Genomic DNA, 26,989 nt, shown 5'->3' with positions numbered 1-26,989 from the left:
CATGCAAAATGCGTAGTTCGCTCCCTGTTGTTTGTGATGTAGTTATTAATAAAGAAAGGATATTTGTGGGTTTGAAAGCAAAAAGACATTATGGTCAATATCTTACACTAAATATTAATGCATTAAAGGAGCATTATGTGAGAATTTTAGTTTAAAGGTGCAGTATGGAAGAACATTCAAAATGTAACTAAAAATATCAAAATAATGTGAATAACAGTGAATAAGGTGAATGTGATTAGCATGCTAACCAGCTAGCCTCGGCCTGTCCCCGTTTAAAGCCTCTGTGTTCTTGGTGTAAACACCAACACTCACAGTCTTGACTGCTAGCTGCACGCCTAACTGAGCTAACAAGCTAAGGGCAGCTACAATGAGCATCAGTTAGCGGTTACAGTAGTGATATGCTGCCCCTTATTTGTTTTTAAGCCAACAGGTGGTCAACTCTTACATATTGCACCTTTAAAACAACAACTAAAATTATTGACAGAATGTGAAGCAATAACAGTTTTGACATGATGTCGAAGATGTCTATGTACAGTTTTGTGTTGCAGAGATAATTCCTGAAGTTAGCATGCTAACTAGAAAGAAACAACACCCTCACTCCCCTGGTGCTCCAAGCTCCCAGTGCGGGCAGAGTCAGCTGATAGGAGCACTAGCTTAATGGCTAACTGAGCTAATTAGCTTACTGCAGCTACACTTAGTGGTGATAAGATGCCCCCTATGTTGTTGGAGCATGAATTCGACAGGTAGCAAACTGTTACATATTGCACCTTTAATGTGTATAAAAATATTAAATGTTGGAATAAAACATTAATATTAAATGAAACTGACTATGAAATTGCAAATGTTGGTTCACATGGCACATATTGAGGAGAGATATGCCATCAGACACAACTGTGTTTGTGCAGTGTTGTGAAAAAAGAGGTGCGACTTCTGGAGCAGGTTAAAAACATTTGCGATTGTGCAGCAGTGTGATTTAAATGGTTAAAAAGAGTCTCTGAGGATTCTGGAAATACTTCAGAAAACAACAGTGTGTGATCTTAAAACATCCTACTTTCTCTGAAAGATCACTGGGGAATTATTTGGCATTTTGAGAAAATCAGGCGCTTAGCTGTGTTACTCCATGCACTGTTATTACATGAGAGGCACAAAGTGGGGCTAATGTTGGGTAAGTTTACTGGTTTATTTTCCTCTAATTCTGTCATTCACTGTGGAAATAAATGTCGCAGGTTACTATAAAAAAAAGAAAAGAAAAAAAAGAAGCATTTATAAATTCCTGGCAGCAGTAAGCTATTTTATCTCCTTTTCATATATTCTGCTCATTTCAGAAAGGTGGGCACATACCACCAAATCAGTCTTTTTATTAAGGACCTGCCTTCTCGTCTGTGTTCAATCAGGTTCATCCCAATGAAAGAATTTGGAGTCAGCGATGTAAAAACATCATTAAAACAGCAATGCAAGCATTCAAACACCTCACAGACGTCCTTCTGACTTGTGCTTTGCATATGAGGACTTGAGGCTCGACCTCTAAGGCTCAAGGCAGCTCACACACAAGGTGACACTTGGCTTAATATATGTGTACATGTATACTAAGGATGCAGAGTAAAGGGCTTTTTAAGTCGTTTTTTTTTTTTTTTTTAAAAGAAAGAAGGTTAAATTAAAGGTTGTTTTATAAATTGAATGAATTTGTGCTCGCTCACAGACAATGTAATGAAGGGCTGAGGGGTTTAAAAGGAGACATATTATGCTTTTCCGTTTGTTTCCTTTCCTTCAGTGTGTTATATATTTTTTGTGCATGTAAAAGATCTCGAAAGTTAAAAAACCAAAAGGAGAAAAGGAAAGAAGACCATGTTCACATAAAAACTTGCAAAAACACGTTAATACGAAGTGATAAAAACACATGTATGCACAGACATAAACAGGATCACTCTAAAATTGCATGCATGCACACTCACACAGACACACACACACGAAACTCACCCTACACAGACATTTACAGTCGTTCTCTCTATTTCCTGCTGTTTGACCTTTGGCCTCTCAGCCGTCTTAAGGTGCTTTTACATGTAACTGTTACAGACTGAGGTTTCTCACAGGCTCATTTCCTGCCAATGACAAAGATGTTATACATGCAAAGACACACATGCATGTATGTAACCACCTTCTCCCTGCTCTGCTTGCTCTCTCTTTCACCAGATGCAGCCTATGAGTAGAAACAGCTGTAGCCAATGGATGGTTTTGAGGTTTGACAGATGGAAACATGCTTCCTTCTCTGCTCGGCTTTACCCGCAGGACTTTACAGAACACCCACAATGCAGCAGGGTGGGAGGGCAAACCATCTCGGCTGATAGAAGGTTTGTGTTGCCTCCGTTTACACCTACTAATGACGGTGCTATCAGTCAGTCGACCTGAGTTTTGAGACGTTCCTGAGTAGAACAATATGAACCAGCAGCTTGGATGTCTCCCAACAAAAACTATCACAGTGTGTCTCCATATATTGTTAGAACAACTGCTCTCCTTCACGCTGTGCTCCATTTACTCTCTCTGATCCTGTCTCGTGTGGGCAGAAGTCATCTTAATGTTTGTCGATGTCATTAAGATGCACATAAAGATGTCATCTTAATGTTTGCAGCCTGTGTAGGTGTCTTGCTTGTTTGCTTTATCTTTTGTTTCGAGGTAAGGCGCTTTTTATGAGATGCACGGGCCTCTCTGTCACACGTACGCAAATGAGCAATTTACACCTCTGCTTTCTCTTTGGAATCAGCGTGCTTAATTTGTCACTGTTTTGAAATCGTTTTGTGTCGAGGGGTTTAATCGCTGTGAGAATAAAAGTAACAGAGAGCTCACCTTGAGCGTTCCTGCGCCAGATGCTACAGAAGACATATGCTGTTGAGAATCCTTACTGAAGTGCACGAAGCTGAAATGTTCCATTTGGCCATTAAATATGAAAGCACAGTTTGCTCTTCCCATTTCATTTTAACCACATACTTACTGTATGTTAACAGCACTGGAATTCATACATTTCCACTAATAGTACATTGGCCTGAAGGGAAAGCTTTCCATGCTATGACCCATATAGCCTCATTATGTGTGGGATTAATTGACAGAGAGTCATATCATGTTTCAGAATGAATAGCATTACCCAGAGTTCCTAGCTGCTGACTGGAACTATCCATTGTTATAATGTTTCCCTGACATGCGATGCCAGACAGAGACGCATCAGCGGAGTCAAAGGCTTTTTATAAATGATGTGGTTTCTCACGCTAACATGGGTGTGGCTGCCTATTCAACTGAAGTGCACCTGTGGATGCGGGTTCAGGTGTCTCACGATGCTGATCACGGTGTGTAATTCACAAAGCTCACCTGCAGCTGTGATCCTTTGGGTTCCCCTGCAGCGAGGCGGCAGCTCTGGCCAGGCCCAGCCGCGAGAAGGCGTGGAAGTACGTGAGCTGCGTGTCCGACAGGCTGGCGACACCGTCTGGCTCGTCGTACACGTTCTCCCAGTACGAGTTTAAGCTCACCGTCCCCTGGGGGAAAGGGCCGAACAGGTAGCTGTCCAGCTGGTTCACAATCTCCTGGTTCACGCTGGCTTCAAACTTCCTGGCGAAGAAGGTGGGCCGCACCGTTTGCTGCAGAGGGAGAGGGGAGGAGGGCGGGGGAGGGTGGTAGGGGAGGATAGCAGCAAAGCAGGGAGGGATGAGATAAAAAGAAGAAAAAGGGAGAAGATTAGGAAACGTTGGTGTGCCAGGATGGCAGGGGAACACATGAGACGTGTGGGTAGGAAGAAGAAAGAGAAGGAGTAGAGGTAGCAGATCAAACGGAGGTAAATCTTTTCTGTACCGTTATGTGAATTCATTATAATATATATCACATTAATAATATATTCTGTATATAAATTCGATCAGTCTCCTCAGTCTCTCTCTTTCATTCACTTGAAGAACAAACACTCTATATGCAACGGGCAGTTTAAAAAAAGGGATCAAAATCGTGCAGCAGAAGCAGAGATATAATCTTTTATATCCCACACATTCATTCTCAACCTGCTGCCAACATTACCCACAATTCACCTGACCTCCATCAGTTTGGAGCAGCCTACAGAGGTCTGGTTAGCTTTCTAACTCTACACTGACATCAATTGAGGCAGTTTATCAGATTTCATGCAGCTGCATGAAGCCGCTAAAGACTTTTTTTTTTTTTTTTTTCATATTTAGATTTACATAGTATCCTCCAAGACCTGCAAACAGACTTTGATGTGTAAGATTGGTGCTGCTCCCCTTCAAGACAAGAGGAAAAAAGAACATTGCCGGCACAAAAAGTCATGTTTTTCCTCTGAAACGACTCTAAAACTCATTTGAATAAAACAAGGAAAAAAATACATCTTGTCCAACTGGTAGACAGATGCAACCGGTGACGAAAGCTAGCAAATAAACAGGCCAGAACATTTGGAACCGCTGCTCACAGGGGACCAATGATCTCTCATTCCAGTTTGTCAAAACAATGCACTGACTGTAATATTTGGATTAACGAGGCAGCTATCCATCTTAAATACCCTGTGTTGCCCCTGCAGCCACGATGAGGAAAAACATGCTATACTACAACGCAGTACATTTTCTTTTATGTACATACATAGGTCTTTTGCGGGTAAAAGGTCTTGAAAATGCCTCGTCAATAGTCCCGCCTTTAAGCCGACCAATTAGGGGCCGGGGGACCTTAAAGAGACAGGAGCTGTGTTTCAGACAGAGGGGGAATAGAGTACGAGATAACTGATGTGTTTTTTGAGAATTAAAGCAGGTAAACCTGTTCCAGTAGTAACCAAAAAATAGAATTATGAACCTGAAAATGAGCATAGCATGTATGGCTGTGTGATATCTCAGATGCAGGGCAGGGTGTCACAGGTTAAGAAAAATTGAGGAGAAGATAAATCACCCATCGAGACAAGCTTTAAAAAAGTTTTTCACATCACAAACTATTGATAAAAAGGTTTTGGGTCCATTGCTGGAGCTGCAAGTCACCCAGAGCTTCTGTGTGAGACAGTTTCAATACAGGAATTATAGAAAGACAAGTAGATGCCCCACATGTCCAACCCAAACCCTAACCCAGAGGCACAAAACGATCCCTCTTGACATAAGGTATCATCCTTTTCCCCTCTCTGTATTTTTCCATCCATGCATCATCTCTTTTCCCAACACTTCTTTCTCTCGCTCTGTCTGCCCTCCTCCACTCCACCCATGCCTTTCTCACCCTCTCTGTCCCTGCCGCACTGTTTCTTGTGTGGTTGAAGGTGCATCATGAAATCTGCCGCCCCCGTGGCCTGGCTTACGCACAAAGATGCCTTTTAAGTCCCAGACGCAAAACTATTTACCGATAGTTACTCGGCAGTGAACACCTCGGTGCTACCTGCTAAGAAAGAACAGAGAGCTAATCAAGCTGCGGCGCAGCTTCTTCTTCAGACTGCTCAGGCATGAAAAAATGTCGGCCTGGCTTCACACGACGCCAGATCGGCTACAGATATCACATGAAACATTAAGAAGGGGCTTTGACATGCCTAAAAGTGCCAGCCCGGGACAGCCTGTCTTTCCAACACACTTCTCAAATGCTCCTCATTCTGAAACACATTACTAAACAATGATGCACTAAGAAAAAAGACACATCGCCACTCTCCCTCTGCAGAACGCCCTCCTCCCCTGGTGAGTGCACTTCATATTCACAATGTGGGAAACTCGACAGTTGTACCTTGAATTATTCGTCTCATCTGCAAACCAAATTGAAGCCTACTTCGCCCGGCCCTATCTTCCCCAACACTCCGGTTCAAAGGGAAACTCAGATTGTGAGCTCAATGGGATATTAAGTCCTATTAAGAGCAGGGCCTGGCTTTGCTTTTGGAAAGGCTGCTTTGTTCCCATGGTTGGACTTTACTGATACCGGGGTGCCAACCAGACCCAGCGGCAGTGCCAAGGACCTGTGGTAATGTGTTGGCACTGAGCTGCCAGAGACTGAGGCGAGACAGACGGCAGACGGGCCTGGCGGAGGGAGAAGTGAGGTCAGCGCGGCGGCTTCGACTGGTATGTGAAGGACAGGAGAGACGAAGTGAGTCACAGCACTCAAAGGATATGACTTGAAGTGATATTTAACTGTGGCAGAACGTTTTCACTTTGTACCGCAGCTTTGACTTTTTAGGAGCACATTAAAAGTCAAACTGCGATACCGACTTTCTCTGGGGTCCTGCAGTCACCGCCGCTCACTCACTTTCATTTTGAAAAGCTAACTAAACCTCTTCTCTCCCTCGCACTCAAGGCAAAGAGGATCTAATTGCTATTAATTTTTCTCCCCTTTCAGGGTCGTACTAATCGAGACATAATTTTGCACATATTGATTGTGAAAGCTGTGGGAACAGGCTGGATGCTGGAGGCTGAGGGGACAGACCTTGAGGGCGGAGAATTTGGAGATTGACTGCTGCAGATTTCCCACGACATACCGGGATGTGTGCACTGCCAACATCCACTAAAAGTGATGTATTCATTTCATTTCAATTTGTGTATGTCTGAAGGTTTGTCTGATGTTTCTGATGGTGCAGGGCCCGGTTCTGGCAAACTGCTGAAAGTGACGTTTTGGACTTTAAAAGTTTAGTTTTTAAGTCAAAATAACTTTGACTTAAAAAATGCTCTTAAAAGTATCTTTTATTTCTATCAATACTATTTACGTTTACTAATTAAAGGAGCACTATGTAGTTTTTGGGAAGAAATTTTAATCAGAAGAGACAAATAATAATAATAATAATAATAATAATTATGATAAGACACATTATCTTATGCCTAAACAAACTAAATAAACAAACTCTCTTTGTTTTCATGACTGAATAAACTGAATAAACAAACTGGCCTTAAAGGACAACACAATTTCATACTGTTTTACTTTGTTTATATGTGGCAGACCCTGCCACCTTTCTAGCTACAAACAGTGTTCTGGGACTATCATATTGTTTGTGTATGTAACCCTTTAAATCCTTGGATATTACACTACTTGTTCTGCATTCGTAAGAACTGGGAATGACATTAAAGTAGATATCGAGTTTTTTTAAATCTCTTTTTTTGCACCTCTTTTGTCAGCATTTGCCTGCCATACTAGATTTCCCTTATTGTATGTTGTTTTTCTGACATATCTCATTTACTTGCAGCACATTCTCAAGTCAAGTCCTCATTTCATTTTGGTGAATTTCCCACAGTTTCATCCCTACTTATATGACTGGAATATATTATAGAAGGTGGAGGGTAAATGTACGTGTCCGTCCTGCTGTGAACATAAATTTGATCAATCAAGTGATCACTTGAGAGCTGCTGTTGAAGGTTCCTCCTACATTTCACTGTAAGTCTGTCAATAAATGAATAGAAGCTCATTTTTCTTAACTTATTTTTTTAACTAAGAATTTACTCTTCAGCTGCCTCTTTGGAGAACTCTTCCTTTTGCCTTTAACTTCATTTTTATTGATCCATGCTAGAAGAGGGTGCATCGTGGGCAGCTCAATACTTGTATGGGAAGAGTGTCTATCAATGACATACGTAATGGGGGGAATACATCTTATAGGCACATATATAGAGTCCATTCTTGCAGCATTATACATAATGTTCATATTATAGTACTGGGATGAGAGCCAATTTCTTCATTCAGTGTCTTCTGAAATTGCAGTTCAGTCATCCTGGGGTGGAGGGCTTCCTGCAGCTGTTTCTGTCAACCTGAAATATTCAACCTGATCCCAAACTTTATCAGTTATTATACAACCAAGGAGCAATCTTATATTGCTCCACTATACTAGGCTTTATATTATCTTATAGCATACAACTACATTTCACCCTATATTATTTTTTATGTCCTATACTATATTGAACTATAAAACACTGAGTATCATTACTTAATCACATTACAGTATATAATATTCTGGTCTACACTGTTACAGTTGCTGGTATCATATTATTCTACACATACTGTACTTTGCTGGGATTGTAGCTGCTAAAATGCTCCACCGTCCCTGAGAAGCTCTTTATATACAGTCATTTTCAATTTAAGAGCTTAAGAACTCAAATGACGTCTTAACTACACGTGGTGTGAGCGAGCATCAGCGACACAATCAGCTGATTTCATTGTTTCCTATTGAAATGACCAGTGTACAAGACGTTTTGAGCCTGCTGCCCTGTTTCTGTTTTCATTCTTGTCTCTCACACTGAAAGCGTGACATGGGCGAGGAATTAAATGGATGGAAATGATGAGAAATCTATAGAATCCTGTCTCCTTTTACAACTACAAAAACCTGAATAAGGTGCCAGCTGGCTGGAGGCAGACCACCAGTTAGCTTAAAGTTTCCGTGAAGAAAAACATCTCTACATGCTTAAATAAAGGTTTAATACATATATATTTTGGCTGTATTGAATTTCATTTCCAGAAGGGAAACACATAAAGATCACAGTATAAAACGTGTGCTTTCTGTTAAAAAGAACTAAATATAGGAAGATGGGCCATCTTACATGACTCAATCATCTTTCCGACAGCGAGCGTCCGTGGTATCACGTTGGACTCTTGCATGCAGTCAGGACGCAGTGTTAGAGAAGTTTGATCTGGGCCCTGACCAACTAATGCCACTAGTTCTGCTCTTGACCAATTGATTGATGCATTTTCTCCTCACTCGTGTTGTGTGTTATTATTACCTGGAAGCGGTGGAAGTCTGCGGGCTTGAAGTCGTTCGGGGAGCATCCACACCAGTCAACGATGTGCTTGTACTGGCACTTGCAGCCCAGTTTACGGTTCCAGTTGGTGATGCGCAGGTTGTTATCCACCATGCTCTCACAGTGGCCACTGTTCTCCAGCACTGTGTGGAAGAACGACTATTGAGGGACAGAAACAGAGACAGAAATGGGATAGGGAGGCAGAGGCAGAGGGGGGAGGCAGAGACAAAATTAGAAAATTGTATACCTTTTATTTTCTACAACATTCAATTCACGGAGAGGAAATAGAGTAGCAGCAGAGAATAGGGATTCAGAGTAGCTCGTGATAAAAATCCAATTTCCCCACAGAGATCATTCAGTTCTCATCCAATCCTTGTGTACGGTTGGAAAGTCAGCCTTTACATCTCGCCTTCACAGCCATGAAAGACAAGTGTGTATACGGTTTCTATAAGCGATGCAGAGTAAACACAAACAGTGCTTACATGTCAGTCAAAGGTTAAGAAACACTTGAACGTGTGAAAGTGGTGTATCTGTGTGTGCGTGTGTGAATGTTTTGTGTGTTACCTCGGCAGGCAGCAGAGTGTAGGCGTAGAAGCGCTTCATGTTGGTGACCAAGTCGTCCTTGGAGTTGATGACATACTCGATGAACATGCGGTTGAGAAGGAACCAGTCGGACCCGCCGTCCACCGAGATGCCCTCTGGGATTTTACGGTCGCCCAGCCTCCACATGTGGGTGTCGCACTCGAAGAAGAGACGATCCAGACCCTGCTTACGGATAAACCTGGCCAACACACACAAAAACATGGTAACAGCACTGACTACTGAATATATTCAAATATACAAAGCAGTGAGGGCTAATTATTTTTTGGAAGAACAAACCCAGGTGAGAATCAGACTTTGAAATCGGCATTTACATAATAAAAGTTCTCGTTTTATATTTAGAGGAACAGTTGTGTATAATCAGCGCATTTATATTTTCTCCCAATGTTTCTCCTCACTCAAGAGGCCCTTTACGACTTCAGACTTCAGTGAACACTGTCCTCTTTCTTTGGGAAACAACTATCGAGAGTCATAAAATCAGGGTGAAAATGTGAATCTGCTCCTTCTTAAAATAAATCTGGGTATTTTTTGGGTGATTACTTGTAAAAAAGCAACAATGATTAGCTTAGTAACAGCAGCAGACAAAAGAGATTACAGATGAATCATTGTTAACAATAATCATATTAAAGGTGCAATATGAAAGATTGGCCCCGTGTAGAATTCATACCACAAAAAGGGGGGAGCATAACCCGACAGTAACCGCTAACTCCTGCTAACTGTAGCTACTGTTAGCTAGTAAGCAGTGTAGCTAGCCGTCCCGACTGGGAACTTGGACCCCTTCATCCATGACTTTAGCCGTTCGCTTGCTAGCTCAGTTAGCTATGCAGGTAGCCGGACTACCAGGGGAGTGCTGGTGTTTCGCAAGAGCTTTGGACCGGGACACGCTGGGGCTAGCTGGTTAGCATGCTAACTACAGTAGATATATTTGCAACACAACACAAAGTTGTCATAACGTCAAAACTGTTATCTCTCCATACGCTGTTTATACTTTTAGTTCATTTTTGAATGTTTTCAACATAAAGTGGAAATATTTTTTTTAGTTTGAACATTTTTAACAGAATGTGACTAAATAGCAGCTGTGACATTGATGTGTTGCAGTCCCGGCGGCATGGGCGGGCATTGGCGGGCCGTGCCCGCCCACAGAGTCAGCCGTGCCCGCCCTGGGCTGGAAGCTGTTTATTTTATTTGGGTTTTGTTTATTACCTCGGAGTGGCCAACGCTCTATTATTCCTATCTCGATTTGTTGATCATACAATTCAACCAACGAACGAAGGAAACGTGCTGGCCAATTACAGGTGGTGGGGGGGCGGGTCACTGAGTCATACTCATGAGAGGGTAACGCTGTTAGTACTTGACGTTCATGGTCGCAGTTGCTCATAGAGTCGCTAGTTAGCTGTGGCGTTCGCATGGATTAAAGTTCTCCGTCGCTACGACGGACTTCCGTCATTCAAACTTAACAGAGGCGACTTGTGAGATCAATGTAGATCGGAGAACTGTTGGCTGATGTTTATTGACAGATTGTCACACTCTACAGCCAATGGTATCGTTAACAGTGTGCTCGCCTGACCAATGACAGTGTAGTGACCCACACGGGGCGGGATCTCAACACGGAGCGGCGCTAAAGTTTAGCTGCTTAGCTAGCAAGGACTCGTCGCGCTGCTACGTTATCAGCTGAGTTTAGTCAGCACGTGAGAACTCGTCTGACACGGAGAGTCTGCTGTTGTGTGCTACATGTGTGAAATAACAACTATAGTCTGGACTCTGTCTGCAGTGTATCTGTGTAAACGGCTTCATTCAGCGTCTCTCCCTCCCCTCTGGCACCATGAGTTACCATGGTTACAGGACCGCCCTGAAACTTTATACTGATGATCAATAATAAGCTTTTGGTTAGTTTGACTGTACAGAGTCATGAATGTTGCCTGATTGTAGCTCAATGCTTAAATCTTGTATTATAACATATAGAACAAAGCCTCAGAGCTTCTTTGATTATTAACAGCACGTTAGTGATGACAGAAAGTGAGAACTCGCCATCAGACTGACAAGGCTGCAAAAGTTGCTGCTTGTATGATGTATTTTTCTGTTAAACGATAAGAGGCTCACTTTAAACAATATTATTAATAATAATAATTAATGATAATGATGATGAGAAGAAGTAGAAAAATAGCGTACTGAAAAGTTCTGTAGATGGTTGATTATTTGAAAGAGTAAAACTTGAGAGAATTTGAATAAATGCTTGAGTTGAATAAATGGACACAGTACTACACTATTTTGTTTGTTTGTTTTTTAGATTTTGGGATGAACTGCCCCTTTTTAGTAAGAGGAAAATTATTTCTCCGCACTGTAGGAGTGGTCACAGAGCCATTGTTCAGCCTGAAGCAAATAAAATGTAGGTTGAAAAAGTTTGCCCCCCTGAAAAAATGTAATGCCCCCCCTTAAATTGTTTTCTGCAGCCGGGTCTGATGTGTTGTATTGTGTTGCAGAGATATCTACTGAAGTTAGCATGCTTACCAGCCAGCCATGTCCTGGTCCAAAGCTCCTGTGCCCATGGTGTTAACATTAACACTTCCCTGGTCCCCAAGCTCCTAGTCCGGACCGCTAACTGCACTGCTAACTGAGCTAACTAGCTAACAGCAGCTACAAGTTAGCAGCAGTAAGCTTTGACTCTGGGGGATGGCCAATTCTTACATATTACACCTTTAAATTCTTATGCACCTTTAACGTATATCCAAACATGACTTCCTCTTGCATTAAAGCAGAGTATGTCTCCTGCCCTTGGCTTTAAATGAGTTGACAAATGTGTCGTTCGCACTTGTCACTACACACTTTATCAGCCACAACAAGAGTGACACCCTGCATACATAATGGATGGTGTTACTCCTGAGAACGCATCGAGTGTCAGATGGAAGGAGTCAAATTCAGGTCAGTCGGGTCGGACTGTTCCCTCTGTTCCCTCCACCGTGACAAACACTGTTGCAGGTATTGACCTTGTGGCTCGCGGGCTCACGCGCATATACATACGCAGATGACATTTTAGAAAAGCACTCATGCATTTTTCAAGCACTTTAATTTGTTTACTCCATCAGCATATGTGCATACACTGTATAATGGTGGATTACTGAGCTGCTTATTGTGGTTGATATAGAATCAAATCAGGAACCAAACAGCTTCGCTCTTAACAAACAGCACTGAATAAAACTCAGTGACTCCAAATATAAAAAGGTAGTGCTGAGTCACGCTGACTCATGCACGCAAGCTGGCCGCTGTTTTCCTCCTTTTTTCATGTGTTTCGGGGGTATTTTTGCCCACAGTGTCGGGTGATGACTGGTTCGTCACCGGAGTGTGATGAAGCAGAAAGTAGAGGGCGGCAGGGTGGTGGCAGCGGAGCAGGGCGTTCTGGCAGCGACCTCGCGAGCTCACCCCACCAAGAAGGTTAATTAATGAAGCCACAGATGGGAGCTAATTGTATTATGATTCAGTGACCAGGCTGTGCTGGCAGGAGCGCGCTGTGTGTGCGCATAGGTGCTGCTGCGTGTGAGTAAGAGAGACAAACACTGAGAGGCAGCCAGAGAGAGGGAGGGCCGAGTGTTGCGGGGGAGATTAAAATGAAATTTGAAAAGTTTGCATCTCACCTGGCATTGTCCCTGCCGTGGGACTTGATGAAGTTCATGTCTCTGTATTTGGACAGGAAGGTCACCAGCTGGTTATTGGTCCTGAAATGGAAGAAAATGACTTGCTTTACACCGGGAAACATATGGTGAGAGCTAGCTGGAGGTGGAAGCTGCAGCAGAGCACATGCTGTTGTACGACGTGAGCTATGGAGGAATATTAGCCTGGTTAACCTGTTACTGAGAAAGTTCTTCAAAGACACGGTGAAATAAAAAACACATTTTCCAAGACAACTATTGTTGAGTTTTCTTTTTGTTATATGCTCTATACGGTATATATACAGTACGTATAGAAATAAATCATCTTTACTCTCCCTGTTACTCGGTGTGTCCATCCATATCCAATAAAATCAGATTTGATGCTCATCATAGACGCCCACACAAGTCTGTTAGCTCAGGGCGTGTAGCTTGCACAGTGATTTCAACACAGATCAAAACATATACCAAAAATGCATTACATTTAAATGCATACCAAAGAGATGTACTTTTTTTTTTACCAGTGGTGGACTCAGGATGTTTGAGGGCATAAAAGTGGTGATATATTTATAATGAAGAGAGGGCACTTGTATTGTCTGCTGGAAGGGCACCCTAGAGGGCAATCCATCATGTTTTATCTACCACAGGGGCGTTCAAGAGCCCACCAGGGATTCTGACTGTAGGTTAGTCCGCTTCACATGCATTCGGCTCCATTCCAACACTTTTATATACCTCACATAAACTAAACCATTTCCCTTGGAAATACGTAAAACTAAGGAAGCAAAGGCAACTTGAAAATATATTTTCTTAATTAGCTTCTCACTATGAGACTACCATAGGTTACATGAACACACACTTCTCCTCCAAAGGTTAAACAATTTGTGTTTATTTCACGTAAGCGTGTCCGAATTTGTGTGTGTACGTTATCTTTGCTTTTCTCAGTGGGCGGAGCTCGGATGGAAAATGTCACATACTTCCCTGCGTGAATCAGGAATTAGGAACATTTGACTCAAAATATAACGACAGTTGTGGGGGATGCTGTCAATCAGCCGTTATCAAACCAAACCCACACAGCCCTGATGACACAGATTGTTTTTGTGTTTGAAAAGTGTAAATAAAGTTTATTTGTCCAAACTTTGGAACAACTTGCTTATTTAGTCATTTATATTTAAAGATCCTCTTCAGACACATAAAAAAACTCTGCTTGGAATAATGATTTGTATCTGATCTGCTTTTTCCACAGTTCGTTTACTAGTTAAAAATCTCTTAATTGTCCAGCTGCTCTGTCTAAATCTTGAAAAACCCAAACGTGTACATTGCATACTGGGCCAGGATTGGCTCGATACCACTCGATGTCACAAATCATTCTGCACAGAGAGGGGTAAACATCTGAGTGAAGTAACAACAAGCAGAAACACATATCTGAGCGGAGGGGGACTAAACTAAACCAAGTTCTCAGAGGCTTTAAGTCACGTCGTGATCAATTAGAGACCTCGGCTGACCTCGGTGTCAGTCCCTCAGTTCCTTAAAGCTGTTAAAACTATTTAGGCTCGTACAAAAGATTACGCTCTCCATGAGTCTGATGAATGACTCCATGCTGCTCCTACATTGTAGAGCAGTCTACTTCCTCATATGCAGGCCAGACAGGCTAAAAGCTTTGCTCTGCAGGCTATGGCCTAGTCAATGGCTCTAACATTTCATCTGTGGTGGAGTCTTTCACGATGGCTTGGCTTGCCTTTCTAAAAGAGCAGCGAGGCCCTGGTAAAAAGCTCAAGGATCAGTGGGGGGAGGGACAAGCGCATATTAATGTCATTTTCTCTTGAAGGAGCAATTTCACAGCCTGGAGGGCTTATCTTAGGAGGTCCTGAGCCATAAAGCCTAACTGATGATGTGCTGTACAGACACATGCAGTCTTCTCTGTCTCTACTTCCCACACACACACACACACACATGCATAGATGCTGTGTATCTGCTAGTATGCACACTGACAATGCAGTATACATGCTCAGAGACACACAAATGCTCGCAGGCACGCAGACGCGGCACACACACACACACACAGAGCGAGGGGAATTCATGTCAAGCTCCAGATTTGCCACCTGAGTGGTCACCCCGTCCACTGGGTCTAGTTTGCTTACTGTCAGCCCTGTGGCTGCTCTGTCTCACAGTGGTATTCACACACACACATTACAGTAACACACACACACACACGCACGCACACTGCTGTGAGTTCCAACCCCACCCGACAGCTAAAAAATGTGCACCTTTTCAATATCATAGCCAATTAAACTTCATCATTGTGCCACTGTTTCACTTCCACGGTCTCGCTGTTAAATTAATAATGTGCCTTTTTATAACAAGGACTTTAAATATACCACTCCTGAGGGGAATAGCTGAATTCAAATAGCTGACAGGTTATGAACCCACAGTCTAACAACACTCAGACAGATGAGAGACGGATCGTTAATTCATCATCTCTGTCCTGGAAAGACCTACAGAAAGTTCTCTAACTTAATCCCAAAATCCTGCTAGTTATTCAACAAGTTTTTTTCCCTGTTTTTTTTTCAGAATTACATTTTCAAAATGAATTGGCTCTGGTCTAACAGGTTATAAAGGGCTTTTTGTTCCACAAGAGGAAATGACGCCTATCACTTCTGGAACAAAGCTAATATATGAGATGGAACACTTTCCTGACAGAGATGACAAAGTGAAACAGATTAGAAGATATGACGCCTGCAGCCAGTCATCGTCTCACAAAGCTCCCACTTCTTAAAAGCTGCTGTAAAGTCCATGAAAGGGGCTTTAAAGAGGAAAAAAGAGAGGTAAGAGCAAGGAGACTGTGCAGATAAAAGCTGGGAAAGAGGGTTGTACTCTGACAAAGCAAGCGTGTAACTCATCCTCTGGCCCCTCTGGACACACACACACACACACACACACACACACATACACACACACACTATATCTCCCCCTGGACACACAGCCCCTCTGCTGGTGTGAGGGGCTCTGGGTTTGCTTTTGAGAGCCATCCATGCGGCAGGACAGACATTATCAGGGAATTAGAGGGGAAATAATGCTTGTCTCCAGTCCCACTGATAACAACAGCAGTAGTCAGGGCAGCGCGGGGCAGGGGAGTCCTCCACCCAGTCCTGCCGGCACCTGCGCAGTACGGCGACAACGCAAAAACAAGTGGCACTGAAAAAATCTGTGCCAAAAAATACAGAAACTTAAAGCTAGAATAAGACAAGACGGTGCTACAATATATTTTAAACTGAATAAAAGTTGTACGATAAATATAAATAATGGGCTATGGCTTAAAATTACGGACAAAGAAGTTGGAAGAATAAGGCTTGAGGTATGCTTGAATACAGTGGCAGACTCAGGATGTTTGAGGGGCAGGGGCCAAAGAACAAAAAGGGCCCCGGCACACAGAACACGAGTCCACCAGTGGTGATGATACAGCTGTTCCAAACAGCCGCTCTCAAAAAGACAAAACTAAACAGAGTTCAGCTCAAAGCTCAAACCACAAGTCCCTTCTCACCTTCCACACAGCTGGCCAATCATGACGTGAAGTGGGTGTGACTGTCACATTGTTGATTTTGGAAAGTTTCAGTGCGGGGGCAGAGGGTTTCCAGAGCTACCTGGCCTGATCTTACAAACAGTTCTGATGAAGTGTACTGGCAGCTTAATGTGTGGTTGTATTTGCAGTCACGCAAAAGTGAGGCCTCCGCCTTATCACTGCACAACTCAACACTATCCAAACACAGGCAATAAATACTTGTTATGAGAAGATATAGACTAAAAGCAAGGGAAATGATCTGCCAGTGCCGTACGAGAATTTTACCTGACAAGAAACCTTGAAATAAGTTGGTTCAGTGTAGAAATAAGTAGGTGGTAATAAGTGTTGAAAGCTTTTTTTTAGATCAAATTACTTACTACAGCACCGTATCAAGTGAAACACACTAAAAATAAGCAAATCAATCTTAATTCAAGTATTTCTGCAACCCTATGGATTGGAAGTCGAGACCAACATATCTCATCACCTATAGGATGGATTGAAATTAACACGTCTCTCTGTGCTACAGTGTGCTTAAGTAAGTCCATAATGATGATGTAACGGTGTTTATTCCTGAGGCAGAATGTCTCTGTCATCTCGACCACGCGCCAAAAGAAATCAGAAAGGATTGTCAGCGACAAAACGGCTGAAAGGGTTTCAGTCTCGAGTAGCACGGATGCTCCCTCTCAAAGGGGCTTGGACGCAGGTCTGCCACTTAAAAAGAACTGGATTTGCAAGTTCATCTCAGTAAATATGCAGCAAGCAGCCCTGGTCAAATCCAAGCTGTGGTTACAAATGCACTTGCTAAGCAAAGATACAAAAGTGTAATTTCCATATTTCCATATTGCATGGAGCCACAGCGTGCCGCTTCCTCTTGTTCCCCGACACCTAGCTGCTTATTCTCGCTCTCTCGCCTCCCCCCGTCACTCCTGCCTCTCGGCTCCATCTTTCGCTCCATCAATCGTTTCGTTTCCCAACAGATGGGGCTTAAAACCTCCACTGTCAGCCCTTTTCTCGACAACATCACCCTCATGCAAATGAGGAGGCAAAAGACGGGAGGAAAACAGTGTCACGCCGTGCGCACTCGCAAATACCTTTAACAACAGACAGGCGTACAGACAGGGTAAAAAGCACACGTGTAGAGAGACAGGTGCTGGGACACACTGAACTATGCAGACGGCATGACATAAACTCAGACGTTGTGTACACACTGGTGCAGAAACACAGACGGCCTTTCAGCGGCATTCATCGATATAGTGAAAAAACTGAATGCGTCCACATTTGCCCCTGCATCTTTGCTCCAGCTGTGGAGACATCAGATCCAGCTTCCTGTTACCCACTGGCCATTACAGCTTGTCTAAATTCAACGGGTGGACATCTGGCTGTGCAGGAGAGATAACTCTCTCCTTAATAGGAGGCTTTTAATTGGCTGCTGCAGAGCTACATCAAAAACCCAGCAGAGCCTGAACTCCCAGAAGAACTATAAACTGACATGGAAAAAAGTACAAGTCACAAAATTCCTCCTCCAATCGCCTATTTCTATGACTTCATGTCCAGCTCACGCAGGCTTTGTGGCTTTAATTACCTTTTACAGCTTTTTAAAAGCAATGGTTTCGAGCTGAGAGACGACTTTCGGACCGTACAGTACACAGCGGGTCTGGAAAGTCAATAGGTATTGACCCTGGGCAATTAAATTGTAATCAGTTCACCATGTAACCCATTCAATGGAGTGCAAGCAAGGAGGCAGGCACTTGGAAGAGAAGGTGTTAACGAATACTGTTTGAAGAAAGCATTGATCTGTTTGGTTTGGAGTGAGTCTTTATTTAAAGCTCACAGTTAACCACAGGAGCTCAGACCAGTGAGTATTGAATTTCTTCTTTATTGGCTGAAAGCAGTCCAGTAATGTTTGTGCCCTGGTGACTGCTTTTGTCACCTATATGAGACGCTTCCCCCCCCAGCTCACTTCATTTCCTTACAGGACAACTCATTACCAGACGTCTTTGTTACCTGATGGGGTAGTCGGCAGCACTGAGGTTGATGAAGAAATCCCAGCTCCAGTCCCTCATGGCCAGCAGGTCAGCCATGCTGCGAAGATACATGGTCAGCAGACTGGCACCGCCCCAGATGGTGGCCATTCGCCAGGGTGTCACCCTCACATTTGGATACTGCACAGCCAAGGACTGCACCTGCCTGTGCAGGTAGTTAGAGCGCTGGGAAGGCAAAGATCACACCCATAATCAAGAGATACACTTTTAAAAGTTAATGCATTAATAAAAACATACTTTTTTTTAAATCCTAACCAAACATCTGTTAAAAAAACATGGATTTAAACTGACGTCACGTTGCAAGTGCTTGATCGGCTTTTGCGGCTCACCTGATCGACGTGTATGTAGTAGTAGTGCGAGGTGTGGTAGATGGCTTTGAAGAGGCGCTGGAACTGGCGAGAGGCTCGTCCGTGCACCACCAGAACGAACGCTATTCTCACCGGTTTCGATGGAAAGCTCTCAGCAGAGTCCTCGTCCCACTGGACGTTAACGTTGGCTTTACCTGTAAAGGAAAAAAGACGGCTTTGGATGCAAATTTTGTATTAACGCTGCACTGCATGGATAAATCATCAGTAATATAATCAGGGGCTGTTTGCTGCTTTGATTACCAAATTGCATCTGTTCTGCTGCTCAAACGGCACCATTAGTCACTATATGATGGGGATCACGTATAAATATCTTCGAGGGACCAAGAAAGCAAATGTCAAAGCGTAATGAATACAGTTATTAATGATAATTAAATGTTATTCTTTTATTAAACAATAAAGGGAATTAGCTAAACAACGAGGCTGCTAGGCAACACGGTAAGCAGCAGTTGGAGTGGTATGATTAGCATATTCATAATAATTAACAGGGATGTCGAACGTGAACACTCAGTGGGTATTTTACATCATCTCTAAGTGTGATGCAGCCCGATCGGAGTTTTACGTCTCGCCATTAAGATGCTCTCCTGAAGATGTACAGTCGGGCTATGATACAGCCATTAAAGCATGAAAAACACTGACTGTAACAAGCAGCGGGCCTGCATGGGGAATAAAAAAAAAAAAGGACAACCACAAAGCCATGACTCTCATCCATTTCCTTACGTGATTGAATTGGAACTATGACAATTTCCCCCAGCCGCTACACACACTGTAACTACTATCCTCATTCAGACAGGAATCCTATAAGCGAGTCCTCTGGGGCTTTCAGGGTGGAGCACGCTTTGACAGTGTGCCATCATTCCTCACAGGCAAAGCTCCCAGAAGATGCCTTGGATTTCACACGAATGACAACAATAAGCATGCAGAGAGAACACCGCCCTGACCGCGGCCGGAAAAAGCCACTATCAAATTAAACAATCCCAACAATCTCTGGAGAGCCATCGGTAGCCTAGCATTGCTCCACTGTGTGGTTTCGAGCCACCCTTAACCGCTCCCAAACAAACACTTGCACTTCAAAACACAACCTTCCTCGAAGCACTTCTGCACCATCGAGTCCCCCCCAACATCATCCCAGACATTGTTTGTTTTTAAATCTTCAGTTATTACAGCGAAGGCGCACACGCAGCTTATGAGACATGTTTGTTCGCAGAACGTGCCTTAAGGAGATTAATGACTATAATTTGGGACTTCAGTTCCCAAGAGCCTGTTTGTGCCGAAGGAGAAGAGGAAGCTGAGGGAATACTGAGGCGGGGGCTGTTTGTTCCCCTGAGGTTACGGTTCCTAAAAAAAATGCCCCTCCCTGCTCCTCTCCCCCTTCTGGCCCTTAGGTCCTGTAATTACTCATAATTTAGGGGCAAGTGTCCGACACGTCTTCTCTTTATGAGTTGACAGGGGCCGGCTAAGAAGGCTTCGTCCAGCCCGTTCAACTAATCTCATTCATTCAAATTTCAGGGCAGGTGTCCAACACGGCTTTGTTTAAAGGTTGACCACAAGGCGGGGGTTAATGACACGCTCCCTTGGCTCCAATTGGCCCCAGTTGGCCATGGCTCCTGTCAGTCACTCATACTTATTTCTCACTCCTCTCTCTCTCTGCATGTGTGTGTGTGTGTGTGTGTGTGTGTGTGTGTGTGTGTGACAGCTCAGGGGGGAAATCTGCTGTGGGCTGTATCAGATTGAACGGTAATTGGTGGCCAGCTAAGAAGGTTCACTGGTTTGCTTTGCACACGGATAATTGGCCAGTCACTTCACAAAGCACTTTGAGAGTGTGTGCTACGCTAGCTAGCTGAACTAATGAGCACCGCTGTGTGTGTGTGTGTGTGTGTGTACGTGTGTGTGTGTGAGAGAGAGAGAACTTAAAATGTACTGTCAGTTTAGTAGAGTATGTGTGTTTATCTGCAAAAGAGCTTCGTGTGTAGTATTTTTTGAACTGACTCTGCACCTGAAAGCACCGCAGGCCTCTTCCAGACGGAAAAAAAAACAAAAAATCAGAAGCCCTCCACTTGAACTCATCACTCTTCATCATCCTTTCCATCGCCATCAATCTTTTAAACCGCCTCTCCCTCATCTGCTATCACCCAACTGGCTTCCTTCATCATCTTGTGTAACTTCGGGCTCTTACCCACCCTCCCTCTTAACTGCTCATACGAGAGGTTAGAACAAGAACTGAGCTATACCCCAAAGGGCTGGTATCAAATTGCATTTGAAAATGTCCCGGGGATGGTGTCTGCTCCTTCATACCACCCACAAAGTCAGATTTTCATGCTTATAAATCATAGCCAAGGATTTGATTTACATGAATACAATAACAAATTTCATTTCCTTTTCTTTACCCATGTAAGAACAGATTTTCGGGCCACTTGGGGGCAGAGCAAACACAACACTGAGCACAACATTTTTATACTGCCACCTCTATAAACCCTGTGCCGAACGCGGAGACTCTTCTACTAACCGATTGATCAATTAACAGAAAATGTGTGTAATTGTGTATTAAGACGCTTAGTGGTGGTGATGATTAAGTAATGCTATCGAAATAGTAGTTTGTTTATTACCTAACCCAGGGGAGTGTTGGTGTTTACACCGCTAGCACAGGAGCACAGGGTCCGCTAGCAGAAAGTGTCAGGGCTAGCTTGTGAGCATGCTTACTTCAATAGGTATCTTTTCAACTCAGGACATAGACGTCTTTGATTTAACGTCAAGACAGTTTTTTCTTCACGCTCCGTTTATAACTTTTGTAATTATAAAATGTTTTAACCTAAAATTCTTACATGTTGCACCTTTAAGTTAAGGACCAGAAAACCAAGACAATGAGCTGAAAGGAGCTACAGAGTTTGGCGCTCATTATCTTTTGGTTTGTCACCGTGTTCACATTTCACAAAATCATTTGATTCATTGTAATCATACATATATTACATATCAAGTATGATACACACAAGTCATTTGCAGTACAGGGCCTTCAGAGTAAAGCTACACGGGTACAAGGTCGCTGACTGCCAGCTATTACCGCTGCTGGAGCAACGCAGCCCAGTCATATCATGATTAGCCAAGTTAGCATATGGGAGGCAAAGAGACTGAACATGGTCGCCCTGCATTCAATGATGCTAATACGAGAGCTAACACAATTGCTAATCTAGCCAAGGCCTCAAGGACAGAATACCGATCAAATCAAATTGGACAATTTTCTGCTAACAAGGTTACGACTTGAATTTGGATGGGGAACAGAGAGAGAGAGAGAGAGAGAGAGAGAGAGAGAGACATTGGCAGGCAGAGACTAAGAAAGAAAAGTGATTTAATTTAGCTGTCGTGTTGTTACAGCCCAGCCACCAGGGGAAAGCCCTTTTCAATTTCTTTGTCTCCTTTGATCAAACTGTCAGTTTGAGTGGGATGTGGAGTTGCTGTATGAGATGACAGGAGCTCAGGCCCAGACAAACGATACTCCTGCTCTTGGGAAAGGGGAATGCACAAAAGTTGCTAAGTCACAGTGCCCTCCTCGAGTTCCAATAACGTGAGCGAGGGCCAGGAAGGTATCTGACTAGAAACAGGCAGCATGTATAATAGCTTTCTCCTCCTCCCCTGCTGTCCACACTGCATTCAGTCTGCTCCTGTGAGTGTAAAATCGTGTGTGTGTGTGTGTGTGTGTGTGTGTGTGTGTGTGTGTGTGTGCTGTTCGCTAAAACATGGTTGCTGATGCATGCTGCTCACCGATGGCGGCAGCCGCAACAGATTATGTTTACAGAAGCCACAATCAGACTGCAGATGTCCATAAATTCTTAGGGAAATAGAGTCTGTGCGTGTGTGTGTGTGTTTGTGAGCGTCTGTTTGAGAAAAGAAAGGGGAACCTGTGTTCTGTGGCCAGCTTGACAAAACAAATGAAAACTGGAAACCAATTTGGAGAGAATACAAGCAGCATCCCCATTTTCTCCAACAATTTCCTTCACCAATTACAAAAAGGGACTTTTGACGTGAACCGCAATTACAAAAACCGGACATATTGTACCATGCAAGGCCTGACTGGTCAGACTTCACTCTTTGTACTTAGCTTTGCGGAGATTATTTTTCTTCTTGTGGATGAAGAAAAAACATGTCTGTACAGCAGAGAGCAGGGGGAAGTGATTTCAAAAAAGGAAAGGAGGAGGAAAGACACTGACAACCTGTCAGCATTATGTCCAGGAGGTGTTTTCTTTGTGTCTTGTACTTGAGCAAGTCTTGTTCAAATAATCAACTCAAGCAAAAAATCTCCATTAGCTTCCTGATCTCCTGATTTTAATCTATTTTGAAGTGATTTGAGATGAACTATTGTTTAAAGAGCACTGCAGTAATGAGCACTGAAGAGTGGCTCCTCCGCTTCATCTATTTTTACTGCTTCCGCATAAAAGCTGCATTTGGAAGATTTATTCATGCTCATATATCTTAAAGCACGCTGAGTGCATACATGCAGTGCTTGGCCTTAGTATGAACACAACCTGACCTGGTGTTAGTGTCCTGCTTTGTCCAGTGAGATGAATCAGTCATTTTGCTGACTGAGCAAAACAGTCTTTTTTGACATTCAGGTATAACACAGCTAATAAAAACAAACAAACAAACAAACAAACAAACAAACAAACAAACAAACAAACAAACAAACAGACAAACAAACAAACGTGAAGGTGTTGACAAGTCTTTATGAAAGTACTGCTTCATACGTGTAAAAAGCAGTATAAAGCCTTTTGTGGCTCCAGAGGAGGCTGCTTGTAATCTGACAAATTGCCTCCAGTGATGTCACTCAGTGGCTATGTTGCATTGTGGGTAATGTAGGTGCCAGGTTTTAAAAAAGGAAGAAGAATGTGTGGAATAAAAAAGGTGCTATCTCTGGTTCTGCTGTATCGATTTTGATCATTTGTTTTAAATTGTCGATGGGGAGTCCCAACAGTGACTGCTTTACACCATATGCCTACATCACCCACAATGCCACTTTGCCACTGAGTGACATCACTGGAGGCAATTCATCAGATTGCATGCAGCTTCCTCTGGAGCCACAAAAGGCTTTATACTAGACCTGTATACACACTTTACTGGGTAAAATTGGTGGAGTTACCCTTTAAAGGCCCTGAAAACCTATTTTCTCTACCAGATTCTTACTATGAGCACCAGGGTCCTACATGAGCCTAAAGTTGAGATTTCTGTTTTTCATCCTTGAATAATCCTCACTGGGGCCAGCTGGAAAAGGTGATGTCACAAATGTCTGTGCAGCAATTAGCGTTAGCAAGATCTGAATGAAAATGTGATGACAATTGTGGGTTTGTTTGCTTATGTTGCCGCCACTGTTAATCAAATCTGATCCAAATCCACACAGACCTGATGAGGCAGACATTTTTTTTTCTCTCTCAATAAATTAACTTACGCTGCATTCACATGGAGTCAGGCAGACGGGAGACGGCAAGCAGGATCTCGTTTCAGTGGACGAGAGCAGGGCGGTAAAATTAGTTGAGGCCAGTAGAGAATATCAGCAACGGCAACAGAAATTTAAAATGTTCTTCAAACTTAAAATAAAACAAGGCTGATCGGGACAACGAGAAGCTTTAAGGCACAAAATAATTGTTTCTAATATATCACATTCTTTGTATATGATACAATTTCACCATAGCAACATATCGACATGTAAGTTTGGTTTTGCCGTGCTGTCATTACCCCCGGACTGTTTGATCGCTCTCCAGAAGGTGTCTATCTGCCATCTACCGTAACAGTGAATGCAGCATATTTAACTTAAATCTAACTTTGGTTGTTTCTTATTTGGTGATGAAAAAGTCATAGAGAAATACTGAAGATTTAAAGACAGTTTTCAGGCGCTTTAACAAATCTATGTGTCATTTCACACAACACGACCATTATAAACTCAGGTGTCCTCATGCTGGGAGGCTTAATAAATATCGACCCATTCGGTGAGACAATTGTCGTGCAGAATACAAAGTGACTGCACTAACGTCACAGACATAACCATCTGAATTAAATAAAATCAAACAATCGATCCAATTAATGCCAATGATTAATTACTCACCCTCGAGGGGGCAGTAGCGAGTGACCTTCTCAGGCATTAATTGCCCTTCCTTGTGTCTGCAGTACACCTCAGCGATCTGTTGCCGGCACTCCTTGCTCTTGGCTCTGGATAGAGCTGAAATGGCTTCCTTCCCACTGATCTCGCACTTGGGTGGCTGGTCGTAGGTCACCTCCAGCGGTGCTGCGGTTGCTGGCCTCCTGTGGGGGTGCTGATGTCTGTGCTGCGTCTGGGCCTGCTGGGCCTGTGAGGCACGGTAGTGTTGCCGCGACACTCCGACGGCGCCCTGACCGCCTGGGTAGGAACCGTTGTTGCTGACCGCCAGCGGCTGGTGGCCCACGGGCAGCACTTCATTTGAGCTGCGGCCCAGACTCGGGGAGCTGTCCCGCCAGGCCTGCCGCTGAGCGTGGGCCTTCTCCTGCAGATGCTCCCGCTGCTGCTTGCTGCTGGTGGCCCCGACAGACTGCCGGTGTGACTGTGAGCGAGCGCCAAAGTTACTATTGTCTATGTTCTCAAAGTCTTTGGGCACAGAGTTCTCGTTGTTGCTGTCAACTCTATTTTTCTCCTTCGGCCGGTGGGAGTAGTATCCATCCTGAATGAGGAGAGAGGGAAAGAGGAGGGGAAAGACAAGGGAAGGGTTGGGGAGAAAAGGGGAGGAGGGGGGACACAAACAAGAAAAACAAGATCAGAATTGAGTGAGCGCGGTGCATATCAAACGTCGGATTAACAATCAATGTAGCATATATGAGTGGGCAGCGCTGCAATGAAGCGTGAGGCATGAAATGAAGTAGCAAGGTATTGAGTTGGAGGACTACAAGGTGCAACCTGACTGGAGGTGATGCAGGGCTGAGGGCTCTGCTGCTCCGTGCCATCATCAGATTAGCCCCGGTTTCAATTAAATTCTCCCTCAAATGGGCCCAGCACTCCGTAAACAGATTACCAAGGAGGGATAAAGGGCCAGAATGTGACTGTGAGATTGTGTGGGTGTTTGCGTTGCTGCGTGAGTGTGTGCATGCATGTGTACAATTCCTGTTTTCAGTCAAGCCACATGAGAATGTGAAGAAATTGTAGTGGTGTGGCGTGTGACTGGAAAGGCTGCACTTGTCAGCGCTGTGCTTCTGCATATGTGAGATAGTGTGTGTGTGTGTGTGCGTGTGTGTGAACGTCTGAATGTACAATTTCCCTATCTTTCCAGCAGAATAGGCTGAAAGCGAGGGAGGGGCACAGGGGAGAACCGAAAGAGGAAAAAGGGTAACGAGTGAAAGTGGGGAGTGCGAGGCGAAGCAGCGCTGACACGAGGCATGAGTGCTGCTCCCAGGAAGCTCCGGCTTGTTCCAGTGAAATGTGCCGCGATGCATCAAACGGAAAACCAAGCAAGCCGTCCCGGCTGCCACACCACTGTTGCACACCTTGCTAGGCCCGTAAGAGAAAGAGGCGGAGGGCGAAAAAAGACGGGACAAGATAGAGCTCATAACAACAAGGACCCCTGATGTGTTTCTCCATTTACTAGACACAGAAGAGAGGGGAGAAAGAAGGAGGAGGCTAAGTGCAATTTGTGGTACGTAAGACAGAATGGAAGCAGGAGAGCTGAGAGACACGAGGGAGGCAAGCGAGAAGCTATTGTGAGCCAGCCACTCAGAGAGGAAATGTTTTCCCACCCCTAAAGCCAGGCATGTTATCAGCCCATCAGCCTCCCCTCTCTGCAAACACCTTGTACCGGCACAATTACAAAAGGTGGCTGGGTGACACACTTTCACACTCGGAGAGACAGGGGGAGAGGGGGCTGATCTTCTAGAAGTGAAACACGAAACAACAACCTGGATGGAAAACAAGAGGAGGAACAATATTCTCATTGTCAGCTCCTTTTAAGCGGCTTCCGTGAAGGAGGCCTGATTCTCACAACACTGGATACCTTTAAGCTCCTTTCCTCGTTTCCTCTCCTTGCACACTCACATTCCCTCGACTCTTTGCCTTCTCCCTTCACACTTCTCT

At 43.8% G+C, this 26,989-nt stretch overlaps 1 protein-coding gene across 1 annotated transcript in view; it reads right to left on the bottom strand.

Moving 5' to 3' along the window:
• Positions 1 to 26,989, bottom strand: part of LOC311272654 (xylosyltransferase 1-like) — an 87,758-nt gene that overhangs the window by 17,482 nt on the left and 43,287 nt on the right. Inside the window, exons 2-8 of the mRNA XM_084379222.1 lie at positions 25,001 to 25,589; positions 18,877 to 19,049; positions 18,510 to 18,712; positions 12,938 to 13,018; positions 9,273 to 9,489; positions 8,691 to 8,867; positions 3,358 to 3,623 (exon numbers count right to left, since the gene is read on the bottom strand). Of these exons, the coding sequence (XP_084235348.1) occupies positions 3,358 to 3,623; positions 8,691 to 8,867; positions 9,273 to 9,489; positions 12,938 to 13,018; positions 18,510 to 18,712; positions 18,877 to 19,049; positions 25,001 to 25,589 (1,706 nt within the window). The remainder of the gene's footprint in view (positions 1 to 3,357; positions 3,624 to 8,690; positions 8,868 to 9,272; positions 9,490 to 12,937; positions 13,019 to 18,509; positions 18,713 to 18,876; positions 19,050 to 25,000; positions 25,590 to 26,989) is intronic.

Source organism: Pagrus pagrus (assembly GCF_965226575.1).
Source record: "Pagrus pagrus genome assembly, chromosome: 2".
NCBI lineage: Eukaryota > Metazoa > Chordata > Actinopteri > Spariformes > Sparidae > Pagrus > Pagrus pagrus.
This window is presented reverse-complemented; position numbering and strand designations above follow the sequence as displayed.